At 41.3% G+C, this 22763-nt stretch overlaps 1 protein-coding gene across 1 annotated transcript in view; it reads left to right on the top strand.

Moving 5' to 3' along the window:
- Positions 1-22763, top strand: part of LOC124798603 (UDP-glucosyltransferase 2-like) — a 109062-nt gene that overhangs the window by 23646 nt on the left and 62653 nt on the right. Inside the window, exons 2-3 of the mRNA XM_047262076.1 lie at positions 6672-6950; positions 17182-17433. Of these exons, the coding sequence (XP_047118032.1) occupies positions 6672-6950; positions 17182-17433 (531 nt within the window). The remainder of the gene's footprint in view (positions 1-6671; positions 6951-17181; positions 17434-22763) is intronic.

The raw sequence follows: 22763 nt of genomic DNA, 5'->3' as shown, positions 1-22763 counted from the left end.
GTAGCAAAAATAGGATGAAAGGGTTCAGTCAATGAAGCAAAAAAATATGTTAAAATGTCATTCCCCAGGACTTTAGGTCTTTAGAAATAGCAACAACATCCACCACTGAAATTAAGGGAATTATAAATATACTAAAAAACAAGAGCTCATTTGGTGTTGATGGAGTCTCTAACAGAATTTGAAGTGTTGTTCTAACTTAATAAGAGGAGTCCTTAGTAATATATGTAATGATTCGCTGGCACAGGGAATTGTGCCAGACAGATTGAAATACACCATTGTTAAACCTCTTTCTAAGAAAGGGGACAAGAGTGACTTAAATAATTATAGACCAATCTAGTCACTGACTTCATTTTCTAAAATATTCGAAAAAGGTATGTATTCAAGAGTAGTCTCACATTTAAGTGAAAATAATTTACTCAGCATGTCACAGTTCGGATCCTTCACTGAGAATGCTATCTTCACATTTACCTGTCAAATAGTACAAGCCCTAAATAACAAATCATCGCCAGTTCGTATTTTCTGTGATCTTTCCAAGACTTTTGACTGTGTGGATCATGTTACACTCTTAGAAAAACTCACGTTTTATGGAATTGAAGGCTATACGCACAGCTGGTTTGAATCATACTTAACAAACAGAAAGCAAAAAGTTGTGTTGAATAATACAAATAATGTTTGGAGGGTGGTAAATTCTAGTGAACAGTGAGTTATGACAAAGGGAGTCCCACAGGGTTCGATTTTGGGTCCTCTGCTGTTCCTTATTCATGTGAATGACATCTTATTTAACGTTCAGCAAGCAGAACTAGTACTTTTTGCAGATGATGTGAGTGTTAAAATAAATCCCATTCCAGAAAAAGCAGCTGAAGATATTGTTAAGGATGTCTTCCAAAGAATTATTAAGTTGTTCTCAGAAAATGGACTCTCCCTTAATTTTGAAAAAACTCACTATAGCTAGTTCTGTACACCGAATAGAGTCACACTGATAATTGATGTAGCTCACAAATGGGGCTCAGTTAACAGGGTAGATATCTACAAATTTTTGGGTGGTCACATTGATGACAACTTGAACTGGATAAACCATATTACTGAGTTTCTCAAACAATTAAGTTCAGCTTCTTTCGCTCGTCATATAATCGGTAGTCTTGGTAATAAACAGATCAGCCTCCTAACATACTTTGCATATTTCCACCCAGTAATGTCTTATGGAATAGTTTTCTGGGGTAACTCACCACTCAGACATAAAGTATTTATTGCATAAAAGAGAGAAGTCAGAGTAATTAGTGTTGTTGACCTAAGGACGTCATGTAGGCACCTATTCAAGGAGCACTAATAAGATTCGTTATAAATAATCCATCTCAGTTTGCGATGAACAGTGATGTTCATACATATAACACTAGTGGGAAAAATGACGTTTACTGTCCATCACTGAAGCTGTCAGTTGCTCAAAAAGGAGTAAACAATTCAGCAACGAAAATCTTTGATCATTTGCCCAACAACATAAAATGTCTGGTAGGTAGCAGATCAAGTTTTAAATCTAGCTTAAAATCATATCTTTTGGACAACTCCTTCTATTCCATGGATTAGTATCTGGTAAAAAATTGATCAGTCCTGTGTACTTGATCCTTATTGGCTTTAATTTTAATTCCATTTGCTTTAATTTCGCCACTAGAAGGCAAGGAATAATAAATTGTAAAGTTATTTATTAATATAGATTAAAGATTTTTAAGGACTAATTTATTTACACTTCCCAACCATTATCATCCGCACCTAATACCATACCTAATTTTCTCTTTCCATACATTATTGCCCTAACTGCAACTGCCACTAAGTTTTCTACAAATGAAGCATCACTTGCATACATTCTTTCTTTTGCAGCTAACTGAAATTCTTTCTATGCTTTGTGTCTTTTTCGTAAATTTTCATTATCTCTACATTGTTTTTTCTACATTCTTCATCTAACTTACTTATTCCTGGATCACCACATGCTAGCCTTCCTTCTAGCTTAGTAAAAGGCCCACAGAACTAATATCCTGATAGATGCATCTCTGACATCGGTAAATTATTTACAACCCATTTGACTAAACCATCACAACGTTTTTCACTTTTCCAAAAGCTGTGTGGAAGATTATTCAAAGTTCTGAACAATTACAGAATTCCTTTTGGATTGGTGATGACAAGATAACTATATTTAATTTGTCAACATTTGCGTTTTCCAACTTTTTCATTGCGATAATTTTTGTTTCTGGCTTATCTTATCCATGAATTACCGATTACCTATCAATTAATTGACAGAAATCTCGGTTTTTATGTATATTTCTTTATTAAACCTTCACCAATTGTTTCTTCCTTAGTTTGTAGTGAATAATCTAATTATTTTCTCTCATTGCTGGAAAAAGTTATCAATAATTTCTTTTATCATATATTTATATTTACTTCCTCTATTCCATTTTATTTTATTTAGATTATTACCAGAATATAATGCTCCCAAATGGATTATATATCTGCAGAATTGAATAAATCACAACCAGGAAATAGTGTATTCATGTCTTTCATGGTTATTCGTCTTTTAGTTAAAAGATTCATTAATCCATCTATATCGTCATATGTCCCATCGACAATAGTTAATTAATCTCCATCAAATTTTACTTGTAATTTACCACTGAATTTAAAATTAGTGTGTCTCAATCCAAAAACATTTTCACAATGGTTAATATATTTTAGCATTCTTTCTCTTTCAATTTTTTTATCCTTTTGTTCTCTATTCTCCATACTTACTTAATTAATCTTGACTTTGATTCACTTAAAGCATAGTTACGCTGTGGAATTTCATATTGTTTGGTTGCTGTTACATCATTAAATTCTTCTAACTAATAGTGAGAAAAAGGAACCATTTCTTTTTCAATTTCTCTATTTTCTTCAATCGCTTTTAAGGCATTATCACCAAATCCTACAATTAACTGTTTTACTAATTCATTGCAACAATAAGTGGTTGACCTTCTTTTGTATATTTTTCATGATTTGATCATTGTGTTTTTCCCATTTTTAAACTTTTCTTGTAATTGTTCTTTTACTCTTCTGTTTTGTATAGCTTTTTTTAACAACTTCTGGATCATGTTTGACAGACATTTATCAGAAATGAAAAAAACATTAACTAAACATCCTGGCAGATTAAAATTGTGTGCCAGACTGATACTAGAACTCTGTGCAGAGTGAAATTTTATTCTATTAAAAAAACATTTTTTGCATTATGAAACTCTGTGTTCTATTTCTGAACCTATCTTCATTCTGTTTTCTAATCAAGTCTCTCATAAAAATCTAAAGTGATCTTTCCAATATTTCGTACACATTTCTGTTAAAATCATCAAACTTATGATAAATATGGTTTAAATTTGTGTAATCTTGTTTGAAAATATTCAAAAAATTAAGTGTAGCTCTGACTAATTGTTTTGGTATGTTTGAGTATGTTTGACCTAAATAAAACTTTTCTTTTATGTCTTCCTGTAGTAAAATACACTATTGGCCATTAACATTGCTACACCAAGAAGAAATGCAGATGGGAAATGGGTATTCATTGGACAAATATATTATACGAGAACTGACATGTGACTACATTTTCACGCAATTTGGGTGCATAGATCCTGAGAAATCAGTACCCAGAACAACCACCTCTGTCCGTAATAACGGCCTTGATACTCCTGGGCATTGAATCAAACAGAGTTTTGATGGCGTGTACAGGTACAGCTGCCCATGCAGCTTCAAAACGATTCCACAGTTCATCAAGAGTAGTGATTGGCGTTTGTGACGAGCCAGTTGCTCGGCCACCATTGACCACACGTTTCCAATTGGTGAGAAATCTGGAGAATGTGTTGTGTTGCCAGAAGAGCCAACACCGTGTTACGAATGGAGGCCGAAATGCACGCGTTTTAGATCACGCAGGATGGCATGAGGAGGTAAGAACTATACTGACGTGAGGTCTGGAAAATGACAAGGAATTAGAATTCAGAAAGCGGACGTAATTAGTTTGATACTTTAATCCATTGATGAGGAACGTCGCTCTTGACGGTACATGATTCACAATATTATCTGTCCAGAATAGAAACTGAATATGGCGCCTTGCTAGGTCGTAGCAAATGACGTAGCTGAAGGCTGTGCTAAACTATCGTCTCTGCAAATGAGGGCGTATGTAGTCAGTGAACCATCGCTAGCAAAGTCGGCTGTTCAACTGGGGCGAGTGCTAGGGAGTCTCTCTAGACCTTCCGTGTGGCGGCGCTCGGTCTGCAATCACTGATGGTGGCGACACGTGGGTCCAACGTATACTAACGGACCGCGGCCGATTTAAAGGCTACCACCTAGCAAGTGCGGTGTCTGGCGGTGACACCACCGAATGTGCTGGCCAGGGCAGCAGTCTAACATTTTCTGTATCCAGAAAGGCCCGTACAGGATCTGCAACATGCGGTCGGGCATTATCCCGCTGAAATATAGGGTTTCCCAGGGATCGAATGAAGGGTAGAGCCACGGGTCGTAATAAATCTGAAATGTAACGTCCACTGTTCAAAGTGCCGTCAATGCCAACAAGAGGTGACCGAGACGTGTAACCAGTGGCACCCTATACCATCACGCCGGGTAATACGACAGTATGGTGATGACGAATACACACTCCAATGTGCGTTCACCGCGATGTCGCCAAACAGGGATGCGACCATCATGATGCTGTAGACAGAACCTGGATTCATCCTAAAAATGACGTTTTGCCATTCGTGCACCCAGGTTCACTCTTGAGTACACCATCGCAGGTGCTCCTGTATGTGATGCAGCATCAAGGGTAACTGCACCCATTGTCTCCGAGCTGATAGTCCATGCTGCTGCAAACGTAGTCAAACTGTTCATGCGGGTGGTTGTTGTCTTGGAAACGTCCCCATCTGTTGACTCAGGGAAAGAGACGTGGCTGCACGATCTGTTACAGCCACGTGGATAAGATGCCTGTCATCTCGACTGCTAGTGGTACCTGCGCGACTGCTACTGTGGCAGGTTCGAATCCTGCCTCGGGCATGGATGTGTGTGATGTCCTTAGGTTAGTTAGGTTTAAGTAGTTCTAAGTTCTAGGGGACTGATGACCACAGATGTTAAGTCCCATAGTGCTCAGAGCCATTTTGCTAGTGGTACGAGGCCGTTGGGATCCAGCACGGCGCTCCGTATTACCCTCCTGAACCCAACGGTTCCATATTCTGCTAACAGTCATTGGATCTCGACCAACGCGAGCAGCAGTGTCGCGATACGATAAACCGCAATGCGAATAAGCTACAATCCGACCTTTATCGAAGTCGGAAACGTGATGGTACGCATTTCTCCTCCTTACACAAGGCATGACAACATCGTTTCACCAGGCAACGCTGGTCAACTGCTGTTTGTGTATGAGAAATCGGTTGGACACTTTCCTCATGTCAGCACGTTGTGCGTGTCGTCACTGGGGCCAACTTTGTGTGAATGCTCTGAAAAGCTAATCATTTGCATATCACAGGATTTTCTTCCTGTTGGTTAAATTTCGCGTCGGTAGCTCGTCATATTTGTGGTGTAATAATTTTAATGGCCACTAGTGTATTCTCTAACTACATCTTGATTTTCAAGAACTAAATCGTCAAATACTACTACTGAATTACCTTCACATTCTTCCAGTGGCATAATTTCATCATTATTTTCATAAAAGTATCAGTTTTTTTTTTGCAGTTGTCTTCAATTCTTTCACATCTTTTTTCAAATGCTCGATATTTTGGTTGATCTAAAGGTTTTGGATAAAGGTACAAATGATTAATATTCTTCCAGTTCAACCATCCAGGTGCTAGAACATAATTATCTGTTATTAATGTTGTTTTTCCTTTGATTGTGGTAGGAAGGGCGAATGGTCCACTTCGGTTTATTGGAAGAATTTCTTAAAAGTGTGGTTCATGTGAAAATGAAACTGCATACAGGACGCTAGTACGACCTATTCTTGATTATTGATAGAGTATTTGGGACCATACCAGGTTGGACTGAAGGAAGACATCGCAGCAGTTCAAAGGCGGGGTGCTTGTTTGGTTACTGGACGGTTTAAACGACAAATAAGTGTTATGGACGCGCTTGGCGAACTCGAATGGGAGGCAAATCAATGCTCTTTTCGAGGAATGCTATTGAGAAAGTTTAGGGATCCATCATTTGAAGCTGACTGTAGAACGATTCTACTGCTGCCATTTCGCCAAGAAAACATGAGAAAGTATCTGCTGGTGGAATGGGGAAGGAAATGATAGTAATGGGAAAGAGAACCCTCTGCCAAGCACAGTACGGTGGCTTGCGGAGAAGGTATGTAGATGTAGATTTCCGCCCTGGAGCATACAATGGATTTAAACTCAGAGAGATGCTCTCTTTAGTGACATGTGATATTTTTCTGTACGTCTCACACATTTCAAACTATCGTCTTTTGATATCACAGAGATACATACTAATAACTTTGTATACAAACGTTCAGTTCTCTGCAGCAAGCAGCAGCAAGATGGAGGAAGCGAGAGTAAGCAGTCTGCTCAATGCGTCGGAGTCTTGTTGTGCGCTAAAAGGAACTTGCAAATAGTGTATGTCTGCTCAGTACCGATAAAACTTGCTTACAGTCGGGTGGCTGGTACTACAGGCGCCGCCACTTGTTACAGATGTCGCTGGCTCCTCTCAGCCCCACCTTACTGCGCCTGGCGCTGGTCCTGCTACTGTGCCCTGCGGGCGCGCCGGTAGAGGGAGCGCGCATCTTAGTGGCTCTGCCGCTACGCGCAGTCAGTCACTTTCGGCTGAAGCAGCCGCTGTTGCACTCGCTGGCCGCCAGGGGTCACCAGCTCACCGTCATCTCACATTTCCCCCAGCAGCCGCCGCCGCCTAATTACACCGACATCAGCCTCAATCGCGGCGACTACCAAGGCCACGTTCCACCGCCTTACGTAAGTTGTCTGCACGCGAGTCGCGTGAAAAGTAAGCCATGGCGCATACGTCACAGCATGTGACACTATGGGTCAGATTTCTGGCGCGAAGCTGATCAGCCAGAACATTATGACTTCGTGTGTTCGAGAAGAGCTGTGGTGAGTATCTTCAACACATGGTGAAAGCAAAGTGAAACTATGTATAGACGTCGCACGGTTGGGCAACCACCTCTCATTACAGATGATGGACGTCTTAGGCTGGTCAGACTGGTAAAACAGGAGACCCATTTAACTGTGGCGGAACGAATATCAGAATTTAATGCACTGTTGGGTACAATTGTGTCTAAACACAGAGTGTACTGAAAACTCCTGCTATCTGTTCCAAAGGTGGACATTCTGACTGTTAGGTAGGTGGTCATAATTTTCCAGCTGATCATTGTATTTCAGCCGAATTTAATAATTCATGACTATACATTTCAATGCATGCAAGATATCGGTAGCATCTATCAAACGCCTTTAGCGGGTACCTTGTCAATTGCATATTGATTTCTTGTGGGCCCTGCATGGAGCCGAGCATTCGTGATGTATGGGAGGCAGGCCGACTACTGTGACTTCAAAATTTCGTTGTGTGGACCGTCTTTGCCTTTGACACACTCTCTCTAGCAGGGTGGCCTGCTAGACTGTCCCACTTTGCACAGATCGGGCAAAATGATGTGACACTAGTACAGAAACGCTTTCCCGTCGTGAGTAAGGGACGATTCCATCCTGTGGCTACATCAGTTGAGTCTGGCCTACTGACCTGAACACTTCGAGCATTCTCGTTACTCTCTCTTTACTACGAAGCATGCCATTGCAGCCTTAGTGCACTGTAGGGTCAGGGCAAGTTCTTCACAATCAGGCACGTATGATTGTATGCAATGCCATTAAATTTTTGTCAGGAGAGACAGACCAGGAAGACGAAATCTCATTAAAAATACTGTTATGGAGAGTCACAGGAACCACTAGCTACTCCAGTCACCCATAAACACAGTAAAGAGAAAGGGTGAAAATGTAGCTAATTGTATGAGTGTAAACCGAGGCTTCACTGCTTCAGAAAGATGAAGGAGAAGGAAAATTTAATTTTTATATAATATTCCTGAAGAACGTATTACAGAACTTACGCAACTTCGACATGACACATGTTTTTTATTTTAAGCTGTCAGTGCTGTAATAAGTGATATTGTCTGCTATACTAAATTTTTACCCCTTTCTTGTTTTGTGAGATTTGCTTCTGGTAGTGCCTGGCAGATCTTGTCAACCTTTGGTTGATCCTTTCTTTATGCATGTATTTCTGTTTCAGAGCTCTTAGCTATAAACTATATTTTATCGACTTCTCATGGCACTGACATTACACGTTAATACTATTGTATGTGCACCTGCTAGCTGTAACTTAAAAGTTAGGAGAGATGTGCATTCATGCATAAGTTTCAGCTGTTGAACCACACTTCCCCTAACCTGCAGTGGGCCCCGACACTACCGTTCTATTTCCCTTCCCCCTTCTACCACATAAGTATCTCGCTGTATGCACTGCTACAGTGCTAAGTAATATGATGCAGTTACCAAAAACACTGGAAATTATCGACTTTGAGGTTTTCCACATGCAGTTAAGAACAAAATGTTTCAGTCTATTCAGCCAAATTGTCCCTAACAAAATTATATAGCTGTGGAGACGAAATATGCTGTGGTATCATCACTTTTTATTCCTTTAAATAAATATATATTTGCTTATTGCATATAATTTCAAGTATGTATTGACTGTGATCAAGTCTTACGTTAACATTTTTGCAATACTGTAGTTCATTTATTTCAGTGGAATAAAATATTTCAATAAAAAAATTAAGTATAAAGCTTTCAAGCCTCATAATTTTTAGATTTTCGTTACAGGAAGTTTTTGAAATTTTCATTAAAATTCGACATTTATATTATATAATACAAATGAAAATTCACAAATATTGTACCATAATTTAAAAATAGATTTTCTCATGTCTCATTAGAAAACGAAACTATTACACATAGCAGATCAGAATCTAGTACGAAAATGAGATTCATCTTATATGGAAAGCACAAATAATTTACATAACAAGACATATCAGTTATGTTATTATTTTATTTCATTATACATTACTAGCTCATCATTTGGAATTCATGAGCCATCTTTGTTGGAGTTTGATTACTGTTCTTAAATCTTCTGTTAATTGTGAATAAAAGAAAGCTTATACAAAAGTAGAGGAAATGTGACTTCCAAGGGAACATACGCTACTCAATATTCTCATTTAGCTATTCACTTTTGAATGTCACATTTATACTCTAAATGTAAGGTTCTTTTATTTGGTGTTTCCCATCATTCTTCCAAATTGTATGAAGAAAATACACTTTTTCATACAAATACTAACTAAAAAGGAAAATTTATTTACATGACATGTGACTCTGATAATATTACTGAAATAAAATAAAACTAAAAATCTAACTCAAACACAAAATTTTTCTTCCTAACAGCTCTTGAGAAATTTCAGTGTACATCTTTCCCAGTCTTTTTGAGAACTACATCTTATTGCTCTTGAAGTCATCCTGAGAAATGAATTTCATATCCTATAAGAACAAAGGAAATTGGTGGTCTCCTCATAAGTGTTCTGCAGTTACTATCAACTAGTATGCATACTATGTTCAGAGACAAAGAAAGAGAAAAGTTATATGTTGCCCATGAAAGTCATAAGGCGGCCTAACTCTCAATAGTTTGTCTTGAAAGGAATATTATATACTGTGATTTAATATACTGAAACATGTCCAGTGGAGCAAAGACCATTTAATCATATGGGAAAATGTACTGGATCATATAAAAAAATTTATAAATCGAAGAGTATGTTGTGGTTTACTTCACATAATACATCTCTTTCCAAAGCCTAACAAATCTCACATTCAACATTTGCCTACCGACCATTAGCCTACCTACAGTCATGAAATAGGTTGTTTAGTTCATCGTCCCCACACACATCGAAAAAGATCTTGAAAACCCCTTTTCATGAGAGTCACCAACTTCCCTGTCCATTCAAATATCTCTCTGGATGGTCAATTCTGGCATCTACACTACTTTCCTTACTAATGATGTAACAGGCATCAGTGTCCTCTTTTATATCTCTGGAGATATGAATGCCAACAAGCATGAGTGCCATTCAGGATTCCCAAACAAGCTCCACTTGTATTCACTTCCAGTCAGCTACTTCCTCCAATCTCTATTCTTTATTTTTTTATAACTAACCTTGCCTCCCCACAAAACTATCTGCTATACTCATTACTCTAGTTGAGATTTTACCGCTAGCGTGCATGAAATTCCATTCTATTGCTACTCCTTTATCTCTTAACACACAGTGAATGTCCCAAGTCCATCTCCTCATCATGTACCTAATAAGATGACGTCACCAATGTACGTTTCCTTCACCAAACTGAAATCTCACACATCTTCTGGCACCAATGCCTCATTCACGACTGAAATCATTTTTATACATTGGTCCTTCAGTTCTACCACACATATGAGGGCTATTCACAAAGTACATTACGTTTTGGAATTAAAAATAAATAAAGTATTGGAATTTTTTTTAATTATAAACAGATGAAAGCCACACTTAAATACTACTTTTCTACATAGTTGCCATTTAAATGAAGGCACTTATCGTAGCGATGGACGAGCTTGGAAATTCCTTCGTCGTAAAATTCGGCCGCCTGCGCCTTCAACCACGTGGTTACCTCTTCTTGAAGCTGTGCGTCGTCATCAAAACGCTGCATAGCCAACCGCTTCTTCATTGCTGGGAATAAGTGGAAGTCGCTCGGTGCCAGGTCGGGACTGTACAGCGGATGAGGAAAGAACTCCCACTTAAAAGATTCGAGAACTTCACGAGTGGCATTTGCCGTGTGGGCCCGGGCGTTGTCGTGAATTAGCAAGATCTTTGAGCCCAAGTTTCCCCTGCGCTTGTTTTGTATTGCTCTTCTGAGGTTGTGCAGAGTTTGGCAATACCTTTGAGAGTTTATTGTAGTGCCTCTTTCCAGGAAATCCACAAAAATCACACCTTTTCTGTCCCAAAAGACAGTCGCCATCACCTTCCTTGCTGACATTGTCTGCATGCATTTCTTGGGTTTTTGGGGGGAATTTGTGTGCCCCACTGCATTGACTGCAATTTTGTCTCGCAGTTCACATGCTTAACCCATGTTTCATCACCAGTAACGATGCGATCGAGTAATGAGTCGCCATCTTTCTCGTAAACGTCCAAAAACGTTAACGCTGCAGCCATTCGCTGAATTTTGTGAATCTCTGTCAATATTTTTGGTATCCATCTTGCACAAAACTTGTGGTAACCAAGCTTTTCGGTAATGATTTCGTGCAACAAACTTCGTGAAATTTGTGGAAAACTCATAGAGAGTTCCGTTATTGTGAAATTACGGTTTTCACGGACCGCGGCATCGACTTTTTCGACAAGTTCGGCAGTCACTGTGCTGGGTCTTCCACTTCGCTCTTCGTCGTGAACGTTAGTTCGGCTATTTTTAAATTTTATGACCCATTGACGCACTCCACCTTCAGTGATTATGTTGTCCCCATACACTTCACAAAGCTGCCGGTAGATTTCTATTGGTGTACAGTTTTTTGCAGTCAGAAACCTTATTACAGCACGCACTTCACACTTCGCGGCATTTTCAATTAACGCTGATATTTCAAACTGTCACAGTAACTCAACGGAGTACAGCACGAACCTCTCACTAGCACGGCAGGATGCCGATCGAGCGGCGGAATGCCATGACACCAAGATGGCCGCGCTATCCCCACCCCTAACGGACACAAACGAAAACATAATGTACTTTGTAGATAGCATCGTATTTAAACTAGTCCAAGGCGCCGCCATCACAGTTGTAGCTATCAGATATAGATCGATGTGCATCATCACAAAAGCAATAAACGCGAATACTTGTACCTGATGACCAAGGACATGGAAGGTCACATCAACACATCTCAAAAATGATGGTTGTAATGTTTGAGACCTGTGATCTGAATAGTTTAACTATCTCTGAAAGTAGGGAGTAAAACACATTAAATAAAAAAAGATTATGTAAGGAAATGTTAAGAGAAATGCGATAAACACATTCCTGGAGCTGGCAATCGAAATCACTATGCACATGTTATAACAAACATATGATTCAACTAAACATTTCCAAGTAACCATCAGTCTTTATTTTTTAAACATGTAAATGAATGTCTCATCTTAAGGTGTATAAAAGTTTTCTTTTTCTTCTTTGATACAAAAAACAGGCTTTTGCATGTTTTCCCCAGAATATCAGAAAACCACAACAAAAGGCATCAACAGAGTCATTGAATAAGACTAGGCGTTTCTTCGTTAATTTTCATCACATTTTCATTATTTTTCGCGTACTTTCATTGTTTTTTGAATATTTTCACTGTTTTTCGAAACTGTCTTCTAATGACAGCTCTTTTGCCTATCATTTCGTCAAATTTTCTACCACTTCCCATGATATTTACCTGAAATTTCATAAGTTTCTCATTTTCTTGGAAAGTGAGTCAAAAAGTTCCAGCAGCTTGTTTAGTGCATGCCACATCAAGTCGCTGCACTCCCCAAGCTGGGCAAGAGGTGTCAGACAAAAAAATTATACGTAGTTCCAATCTAAAAATATAGTTCAGATATTAGACTACAAAAATACTAAAAATGCCATTATAAAACATTAAGATTAGGAAGACAAAATTAAATTTAAATAATTTACAGATGTCACAGATTATGACCACTGAAATATTGATGGAAGAACTGCATTTATTACCGATTCTGGCTTATATTCTCTCATTCTATCATCTAGAAAAGAAGCAGCATAGTAGTTTAGAAATGTTAACAAATGATATTTTACCATTTGCCATTAGAATATATGGTGAATATAAAGTGCAAAAAGAAAGAAGAACGACTTCAAATCCGATAATGAACTAAAAATTGAAGGAAAGCAGAAACAACAACTTGCTATAGAGTTCTAAGAAGACAGTCATTGATACTGGGGAGAATAGGAGAATAGGAATATGTGGCACAACTAGACTAGAAGAAGGGATCAGTTGGTAGGACACGTTCTGAGGCATCAAGGGATCACCAATTTGGTCTTGGAGGGCAGCGTGGAGGGTAAAAATCGTTGAGGGAGACAAAGAGACGAATACACTCAGCAGATTCAGAAGGATGTAGGGTGCAGTAGTTACTTGGAGATAAAGAAGCTTGTACAGGATAGAGTAGCATCAAACCAGTCTCTGTAGCGAAGAGCACAACACCACTACAAAAAATTAAATACAAAAAAAGTGAGATCTGTTTAACTATTTCTGAAGAACTTTAAGCAGAACGCTGAGAAGAGGTACTCTATTGAGTTTCTATAAGGGTTTGGCCATACCAGCCCCACTCTATGGATGGGAAAACTGGACTAATAAGAAGAGAGATGAAAAGAGAACAGAAGAATGTGAAACGAATTTCCTCGGGGATTTGGCTAGACGTACTTGGATGGATAAAAACAGAAATGATGAGTTCCGAGCTAAAGTGAATATACAAAACATAACTGACGTTATAAAACAATGTAAGACATGAACTTCTCCTGGCGTATACAACTTTCAAATAACTTCCGGGAATTCAGCCAAGTAACACTTTCAGCGACCGCTGATATTTCAGCGGGAGAACACCCCGCCATTTTCAAGGCAAACTGCAACGGACAGGCGATGTACATGCAAATTTAAAACCTCGGTTCTCGGATTGATGCATGAAAGATAACACACACACTGAACACAAGTGCCACCAAAGATAACCAAAGTCAGAGCTATCGATAGTGAGACTACGAACTCGCAGGTGAGGTAGCATTGACTCTGTCCCTCTGTTTTTTGACAAGGGAGAGAGCCGGATACCAAACAGAGTTTAAACAAAAACCTCCATCCCTGTTAACGAGGTTACTCGCTAATCTAATCTCAACTGCCTCCTTAATAACACTGTCCCTATAGCTGGACGTGCATTCCAATATCTCAATGTTATTATTCAACATGGGGTGACCAGTTTGCAAGTAATGTTCGGCAACAGCAGATCTACTTGGCTGCTGTAATCATGTGTGCCGTTTATGCTCAGTACATCGGTACTCCACCGTCGTGATTGTCTGATTTCACTTGGGATTGGTTGGACGGTGCCTCATGGGCTCAAGCTGACTGGGAATACAATTCGTTACTGCCCGGCATTTGGAAAAGTTTGAACGTTTTCATTCGGTGGAGTCTACTGTTATATCTCGATGTTCTGTGGTAAATCTCACAGAGAAATCTTTTGACGACGCAACCTTATCCGTGCTTGGTAAGGGTTTAAATTTGCACCCACTTCGAAGAGTTTGCCGGTAGTTGATTTTATTAGTTCAATTGAACAGGCAGTTTGCAAAGTACCTCCTGACGCTGCAGAGGAGGTTAGGAGGGAGGCATGCCGTGTGTTGACTAGGGTTCGTCTACCCAAGAGTAATGTAACAGTGGCAAAGAGGGCTGCTTTACGCTCTCTGAGACTTGATCCTGATATTGTTATTTTACCTGCGGACAAGGGCAATGCCACCGTTGTTTTAAATAAACAGGATTATGTGCAAAAGATGCAACGTTTACTATCTGATTCAGCGTATCGCAGAATCGACACTGACCCCACAAAAAGTGTTGAGAGAAAGACCAACAGGCTCCTGAAGAAAAGTGGTTTGTGGCAGGACACTATCAAGAGTCTTAACACCTATAGTGCTGTTCCCCCTAGGCTAAATGGCCTTCCGAAGGTTCACAAGGAAGGGGTTCCTTTCAATCCTATAGTGAGTAACATCGGTGCTCCGATATATCATTTAGCCAAGCATCTTGCTTCTCTGTTGAGTCCACAAGTAGGTCGGTGTGAACATCATATCAGGAACTCAGCTAATTTTTTAAGTCGCTTGGAGGGACTGCGGTTGAATGACTCTGATATTGTAGTGAGTTTCGATGTGGTCTCTCTCTCCACTCGTGTTCCTCTGCCTGATTCGTTGTGGTTAACTAGGTTTGGTGCTGAATTAACTAATCTCTTTCGGCATGTGTTGACATCCATTTATTTTTTTATTTAGTGGCCAGTATTACGAGCAGACAGATGGAGTTGCGATGGGTAGTCCGTTGTCTCCTGTGATCGCAAATTTGTTTATGGAAGACTTCGAGGAACGTGCATTGGAGTCGGCGCCTTTCAAACCCACCTGTTTATTTAGATATGTTGACAATACCTTTGTTGTTTGGCCTCATGGTAGGGAGAATTTGAATGCCTTTCTAGAACATCTGAACTCGATCCACCCGAACATTCGTTTTACGATGGAGGTGGAAGAAGATGGTGCCTTCCCTTTCTTGACGTGTTGGTTGGGAGGAAGGATGATGGATCATTGGGACATGCAGTCTACAGGAAACGTACTCACACCGACTTGTGCTTACAGACTAATAGTTGTCACCATCCGGCTCAGCGTGAAGGGGTACTTCGTACCTTGGTACACGGGGCACATGTCGTTTCTGACGCTGAGACTTTGCCAGTTGAGCTGTCCCATTATGAAGTTACGTTTCGTCAAAATTGTTATAGTGATAGACAGATTGAACGTGCATTGCGCTATCGACCACCGTACATCAGGTGATTGATGATAATTCTGAGCCAACACGTAAGTCTACTCCTTTTAAACTTACGTAGGAAACACTTCCAACAAGATCGGTCGTATTTTACGGAAATACGATGTGAAACGTGTTTTCCGAGCTCCACCTAAAATAAGAGCGCTTTTGAGTTCTGTTAAGGATGATCTTGGTGTGCGTAAGGTGGGTTTATATTGCATTCCTTGTAGCTGTGGCATGGCATATATTGAGCAAACTATCCGGACCGTGGAGGACGGATGTACTAAGCATAAACGGCACACACGATTACAGCAGCCAACGTACCAGCCATTGTGGCTCATTATGTAGACAGCTAGGACATCTAACTCACATCCACCATGGAGCTATGGTTCGAAATAAGCCCTTCATATACAGGGTGAAGAAAAAATACTGCACTTGAAAGTGGGCATGCGATTCCTGAACCAGATTCAATGCAGAAGTTTACCTAGCAAAAACAGGTTAGATGCATTTTGAAAACACATGTATGAAAATGAGGAGCTGGGGACACAGTCACATCACACAGCACATCTGAGTATCACCCCAAACTAACGTGGCCGGCGTTTAGAGATATCAGCGTGTCTTCTATTACTACCACAGGTCCCATGCAAGCACAGGAGTATGTCTCCTACATCATAATGCTGGTCCCACCAGCCTGCGTCCATGGCGCGTTGCGTGTTTCGAACAGCCGTTCACCCCGACGACAGCGCTTTTGGAGGCGACCATCGACCTAGTATAGCAAAAATGTGATTCACTTCAAGAGCTGACACATTTACATTGATCGAGGGTCGAATATGGACGGTCCCATGCCCACTGCAATCATAACTGACGATGTTGTTGATTAGTGCATGAACACGTAGGGGAGTTCTGCTGTGGAGCTCCATGTTCAGCAACGTACGATAAACAGTGTGCTCTGAAACACTTGTGCTGTTTCGGCAGAGATGTCACGGATCACCATCTATCCTACTTTACAGAGGAGACCATCCTCCAAACACCATGTTCTGTGAAGAGTAGTGGACGTCCAGCCATTTGGTGCCTAGTGGTTGTTTCGCTATCCTTCTACCTCTTTCCATAGATGCTCACGACATTAGCACATGATCATTGGACCAGCTTCTCCGTTTTCGAGATACTCGTTCACAGGCTCTACTTAATAACAATCTTCTCTTTGTCAAAGTCGCTTATGTCAATGGATTTGCTCATTTGCAACCCTTTTGCTAGGTTGATCCCGTCCGTGTCTGCCGTGTTGCCACCACCAGGCTGCATCGGACGTCTCATTGGGCAGTCGTCATAATGTTTTGATTGATCGGTGTAGCAATATTGCAATAGTTGGCTTTTACCACAGCTGTGAACATTATTGATTATGAACAAGTGATACATATAGGTTACACCGTGGGCACTGCCGTTTTGCACATTAAAAAAGGGTCAATTCTGCGCCAGTCTTACATCCTGCATGACAGTATGACATGATGAATTTTGTCTTTGTCACTGAACGTGGTGTTCGTCGAATGTGCTACAGTATCTGTGGTTGTCGCGGTTCCTGCGCAGCTGCCGGTGCAGGAGGCCACCCTGGTGTCCGGGGTGCGGGACTGGGCTAAGCTGTGGTCGCTCACGGCCGACTACTGCCGCGCCGCCTACGCCGCACCCGCGGTGCGCCGGTTGCTCGCCTCGGCCGCTCAGTTCGACCTCCTGCTGGTGGAGGTCTTCTCCGGGGACTGCATGGCCGGCCTCGCCCGCCGCTTCCGCGCCCCGCTGGTCGCCGTCGCCTCCTGCGTCGCCCCGCCCTGGGCCCGCGACAGGGTCAGTAGCGCCGCGATGCAGGCCGCGTCGCCCCTGTCACGTCTCAGAGCGTTCCAAAGCGCCAGGGGCAGATCCGGAAGAGACAGAACTTTGCAGCGTCGTGAGGAATGTCGCCAGCGAGATCCAAGGGGCGTCGCATCACAAACAGTTCAAGAGGCATATTTGGCCTTTTTTATAATACAACAGTCGCGCTGTGAATATATGCTGTTCGAAAGCACCAGCACATTGATAAGCTCGAAAACGCGTCATTTTTTGGTACGACTAGTGAAAGTTTAAAATTGGTTAATGATATATCGCTCGTTGAATTATTCAGGACACGTTAAGGGAAACACGAGGAGAAAATCCGTCGAAATAACGATTTTGTTGTGTTAACTTGTACTATAATCCTTTCTCAACCAGTCTATGTGTGTTTTCTGGATGTTTGGCGCATATTAATGAGAAAACAGCGTCACTCCCTTTTCTGTCTGATGTCAACTGAGCTGTTTATACCAGCTGCAAAGGCACGTTCTTTGTCTTCATTTATTATTTCAAGACTGTTTTGCAAGATGATCAACACAGTGCAGGCGCAGGCAACAGCTGAACATCGGTTCAGCATCGTGTTTTCATTTCACTCTTAGTAGTAATCTAAAATATTACTTGATTTTAGGAGATAATCTTATTGTGTTCATAGTTATATTTTATTCGTGAAGATCGTAAATATGTGCAAAATAAGGTTGTCTAACAGTAGCAAGAGGATTGAAGGTAGCAGAAGATACCTGTTTTTCACTTTGTCCAAAAGGCCCTGAGTCATGGTGTAGATATCAGAGAGCTAGCATTAGTGAATGTAGACATAACCATCCCCTACCAATGTCAGTAGCACATAAAAGCTATCTACAGAGACTTGCTTGCTTTATGAATCCATGGGAAAACTCAAAATCACAACCAAAGTTTCAGTAACCGTATGTGGGAACAAGTGCCTAAAACAGGACTTTTCGGTCTCAAACTCCTAAAAGTATTGTGTTTCAGTGATGGATCATCCAGCAAGCTAAAAGTGTTCAGTGATACACATTGAGCCTGCGGTGAACATGAAGAATGTGGGTCTGTCAATTGACCAGCTGAGGGTGTGCGACGCAGAGGAAAGTGCCCTATAAATGACAAAAGAGGCCAGAACTCAAAACAAGGCCCCAAACATAAGCTCGAGCATACAGAAACAGGCAGTGGGGACAATTATAAGTATGTATGTAGGTTGAAAAATTGTGTCAAAACTTTAAATGCATTTTTCCAAATTACGAGATTTTTAGTTTTAAATACAATTTATATCAATGAAACTTTTAACAGAGATTAATGTCACCACTTCCATTAAAAAGTATCAGAACTGTTTCAATAAAACAAAAGGATTGAGAAATAGATATTTTTTTTTTTAAATGCCAATTTTTGATCACATGCCCTTTTGGGGGTTTATGCCAGGTTAGCCGAGAGCGCTAATGCGCTGCTTCCTGGACTCGGGTAAGCGTGCCGACCACGGATCGAGTCTGCCCGGCAGCTTGACGACAGAGGCCAGTGTGCCAGCCAGCCTGGATGCGGTTTTTAGGCGGTTTTCCACATCCCCCTAGGTGAATACCGGGCTGGTCCCCACGTTCCGCCTCAGTTACACGGCTCACAGACATCTGAACACATTTCCACTTTTCGACGGATTAAATTAGACACAGACAGTTGGGGTACACTGATTCCGTCCCGAGGGGTACGGGGTGGTGGCAGGAAGGGCATCCGGCCACCCCTTAATTTAACCTTGCCAATTCCGATTAACCATGCCGACCCTGCGTCACTGCGGGAAAAAGGCACAAGCACAAGAAAAAAAAAGGGAAAGGAAAGCTCTTTTGGGGGTTTATACTGTAACAACAGTGCTACTACCACATAATCTCTACACTTTGATGAACATATCACAACTTATTTATACCTCAAATTTGGTTTCTTTTGAACAAATGGTTTTTGAGAAAAATGTACCAACCTTAATGTGATCAACCATAGGGAATTCGCTCATGACCAGGTCCTTTTACAGTAAAAGACTTTAACTGTAAGTTGAGTAGAGACGATAGCTATTTTATATAGCTCTGACAGTTCGTGTCCTTCTTCCTGTGTGTACATTGATCAGCCAGAACATTATGATCACCAACCTACTATCGATATAAAACCGTCCAGGTGATATCAGCGTCACGTGGCAAGGAATGACTGCTAGTCAGAGACACATGGTGCATATAGTACCAGTGAGTGTGCTACCAGTGTGTACAATTGGGAAGGCGTCTGATGTATCTGACTTCGACTGAGGGCAGGTTGTGATGGACCAGAGGCTCAGTACGAGCATTTCGGAAACTGCACAATTTGTAGGGTGTTCGAGAAGTGCTCGAGTGACTGTGTTCAACACGTGCCGGAACCGCGATGAAACCACTTATAGATGTCGTGGGGGTTTGGTGACCACCCCTCATTACAGATGTCGGACGTCATATGCTGAAGAGATTCGTAAAACAGGACAGGTGGTGCAATGTGGCGAAACTGACATCAGACTTTATTTCTGAGCAAGGTACAAGCGTGCCTGAACACACAGTGCACCAACTACTCCTAACGGTGGGCCTCCACAGCTGACGAGCCATTCAACTGGCAGTCTTAACACCACGACATCGACAACTAGGACTGAAATGTGCACGTTACCATCAGCACTGGAAGAAACAGCTCTTTGAGACCTGTACTGCGGGATGGAAACAAGCTGGTGCCGGCTCGATTGTGCTCTTGGCATAACAGGCATTCTTTGATCAAGTGGAGGCACCATAAAAGACAAGGAGTATCCTACACTGTTTGAAATCCACGTAACAACTTCATGACGAGCATGTTTCCCTACGGCATTGGCGTTTTTCAACTAGATAATGCGCCCTGTCACAAGGCCAGGGATATAATGAAGTGGTTCGAGGAACACTGGAGAGTTCCGAGTGATATGCTGCCCCCCCCCCCCCTTCCCTCTGCCCAACTTGGAATTTACTGGGATTAGGTGACTTGTGTGTTCTGATGTGGTGCCGATCCCCCCAGCTGCCTATTAAGGCCTCATGGCTTGCATGCTACGATGCACATCACCGCTATTATATGTGCCAAAGATGGACATACCCGCTGTTAGGTGGGTGGTTATCATGTTCTGGATTTCCTGTGTTCTAACTCACCTTTGGAATTTATTTCAAATTTAAAAGATATGTTTTATGTAATATTTTATGTTATGTACGTAAAAGAGCGTTCTCCATTCAGGACTTAGTTTGTTCTATTTTATGAACTTGTCAAGTGACGTGGACCAATGAACTGAAAGATTGCAGTCAACGAAACACCTAGTTCGCTAGCAATTTGTATTTATTTGTGCATCCAAAAATATTTCCAGTTTTTAGGATACATAATGCCTTCGTAAATGTTCTGTAAGAATGTAAACAGGCACGCACCCACCCACCCACCCAACCACCCACACACACACACACACACACACACACACACACACACAGCACTCTTACAAGGACCACAGAAAATTTAACATAAATACTGCACATGTTAAGTTATTGCTTTCTGCTTTACGTACAAGAGATCTTTCATTTCTTGCAGTACGTGATTTTTGCACTTTGTTGTTACAAATCTATCTTGTGGAAAAAATTCTGCTAAAGGACAGAAGCACAGATCTAATAAAAATAGCTTTAGGGTTTTAGTAAAAAGGGACGATGACGAACTAATTTTTATTGTCTGTGGAAGGTTATTAGATATTTGCATCGCACTACTTGTAATTAAAGTTTCAAAAGCTAATGTCGTTCCTGATGCCACATGGAACTTTTCATTTTGGCTTGTACCATGTTCACGAGCATCGAATTCTTTACGTGTACTTGAGACAGAAGAACATAGGATGCATTTGAGAAGGGATGAGAACATAAGCGTCTTTGAAGGAGGTGACCTAGCAATTTTGCGTGCATCCATTTTCTAGCAAAACTGTTCTTTACACGCCATACGTTAATACGAGGGTGGTTTGAAAACTTCTCGGAATCACCACGAGAAGTCACCGCTAGCGCAACGAATTGTTCACTTGATATTCATTGGGTGTTGCCCGTAAACACGTGCCACGTCAGTGCTCTGTGGCAGTGACGTAACTCTGTTATTGTTCCCGTGTAGTGATTTGCGAAGATGGAAAAAATCGAGATTTGAGCAGTGATTAAGTACTTCGTAAAGAAAGGTGTGAAAGCAAAGGACATTCATGCCGGTTTTCAGAATACACTGGAGGACTCTGGTCCTTCATATTCAACTGTTGCCAAGCGGAAAAATGAATCTAAATTTGGTCTGGAGATCTTGGATGATGATCCGCGCAGTGGCCGGTCAAACTGTGTCACTCCTCCAGAAATCATTGCAAAAGTGCACAAAATGTTCATGGAGAATCGCCGATTGAAAGTGCGTGAAATTTCCCACCCTTGCCAAATGTCATCTGAAGGGATATATCACATTTTAACTGCAGAATTGGAAACGAAAAAAATATCTGAAAGATAGGTGCCGCAACTCATGACGCGCGCCCGCACACATGTGCCGTCGCCATGGCAAAATTACACGAACAAAGGTATGAATTGTTGCCACACTCGACCTATTCACCTGATACGGCTTCGTCAGACTTCCATCTCTTCCCAAAACTGAAAATACTTTTTGGTGGACGAAGATTCACTTCAAACGAAGAACTGATAGCCGGAGTTGACAGCTATTTTTCAGGCCTGGAGGAAACTCGTTTTCGATATGGGATAAAGGCACTGGATCATCGTTGGGCCAAGTGCATTAATCTACAAGGAGACTACATTGAAAAATAAAAAAAAAAGTTCCAGTGCAGCTTTTTCTATTCCGTCCCGAGAACTTTTCAAATCACCCTCGTAACAACAGGCGCTGGAGAGCTCTAAGGTCGCAAACCATGATGAGGAGCACTTTACATTCCGCGTCACGTGTCAGTTCCTTTCTTAGTGCGCACTAGCCTTGTGCGCATCACGATGGAAAACACGTCCCGTGTGAGGACAGCTTTACCAGATAAACTTCCAGGATATGAACATGGCACATACGCGCTAGTCTAGTAAAAACTACAGAAATGCCGTTTTCCAGAACCATACTGTCAGGTTTACCATTCTATACACTAGTAATTTAACATGTGGAACCGGCCGGAGTGGCCGAGCGGTTCTAGGCGCTACAGTCTGGAACCACACGACCGCTACGGTCGCAGGCTCGAATCGTGCCTCGGGCATGGATGTGTGTGATGTCCTTAGGTTAGTTAGGTTTAAGTAGTTATAAGTTCTAGGGGACTGATGACC

This window comes from Schistocerca piceifrons, chromosome 5 (assembly GCF_021461385.2).
Source record: "Schistocerca piceifrons isolate TAMUIC-IGC-003096 chromosome 5, iqSchPice1.1, whole genome shotgun sequence".
Classification (NCBI taxonomy): domain Eukaryota; kingdom Metazoa; phylum Arthropoda; class Insecta; order Orthoptera; family Acrididae; genus Schistocerca; species Schistocerca piceifrons.
Note: the sequence above shows the minus strand (reverse complement) of the source record. Positions and strands in the feature narration are given on the sequence as shown.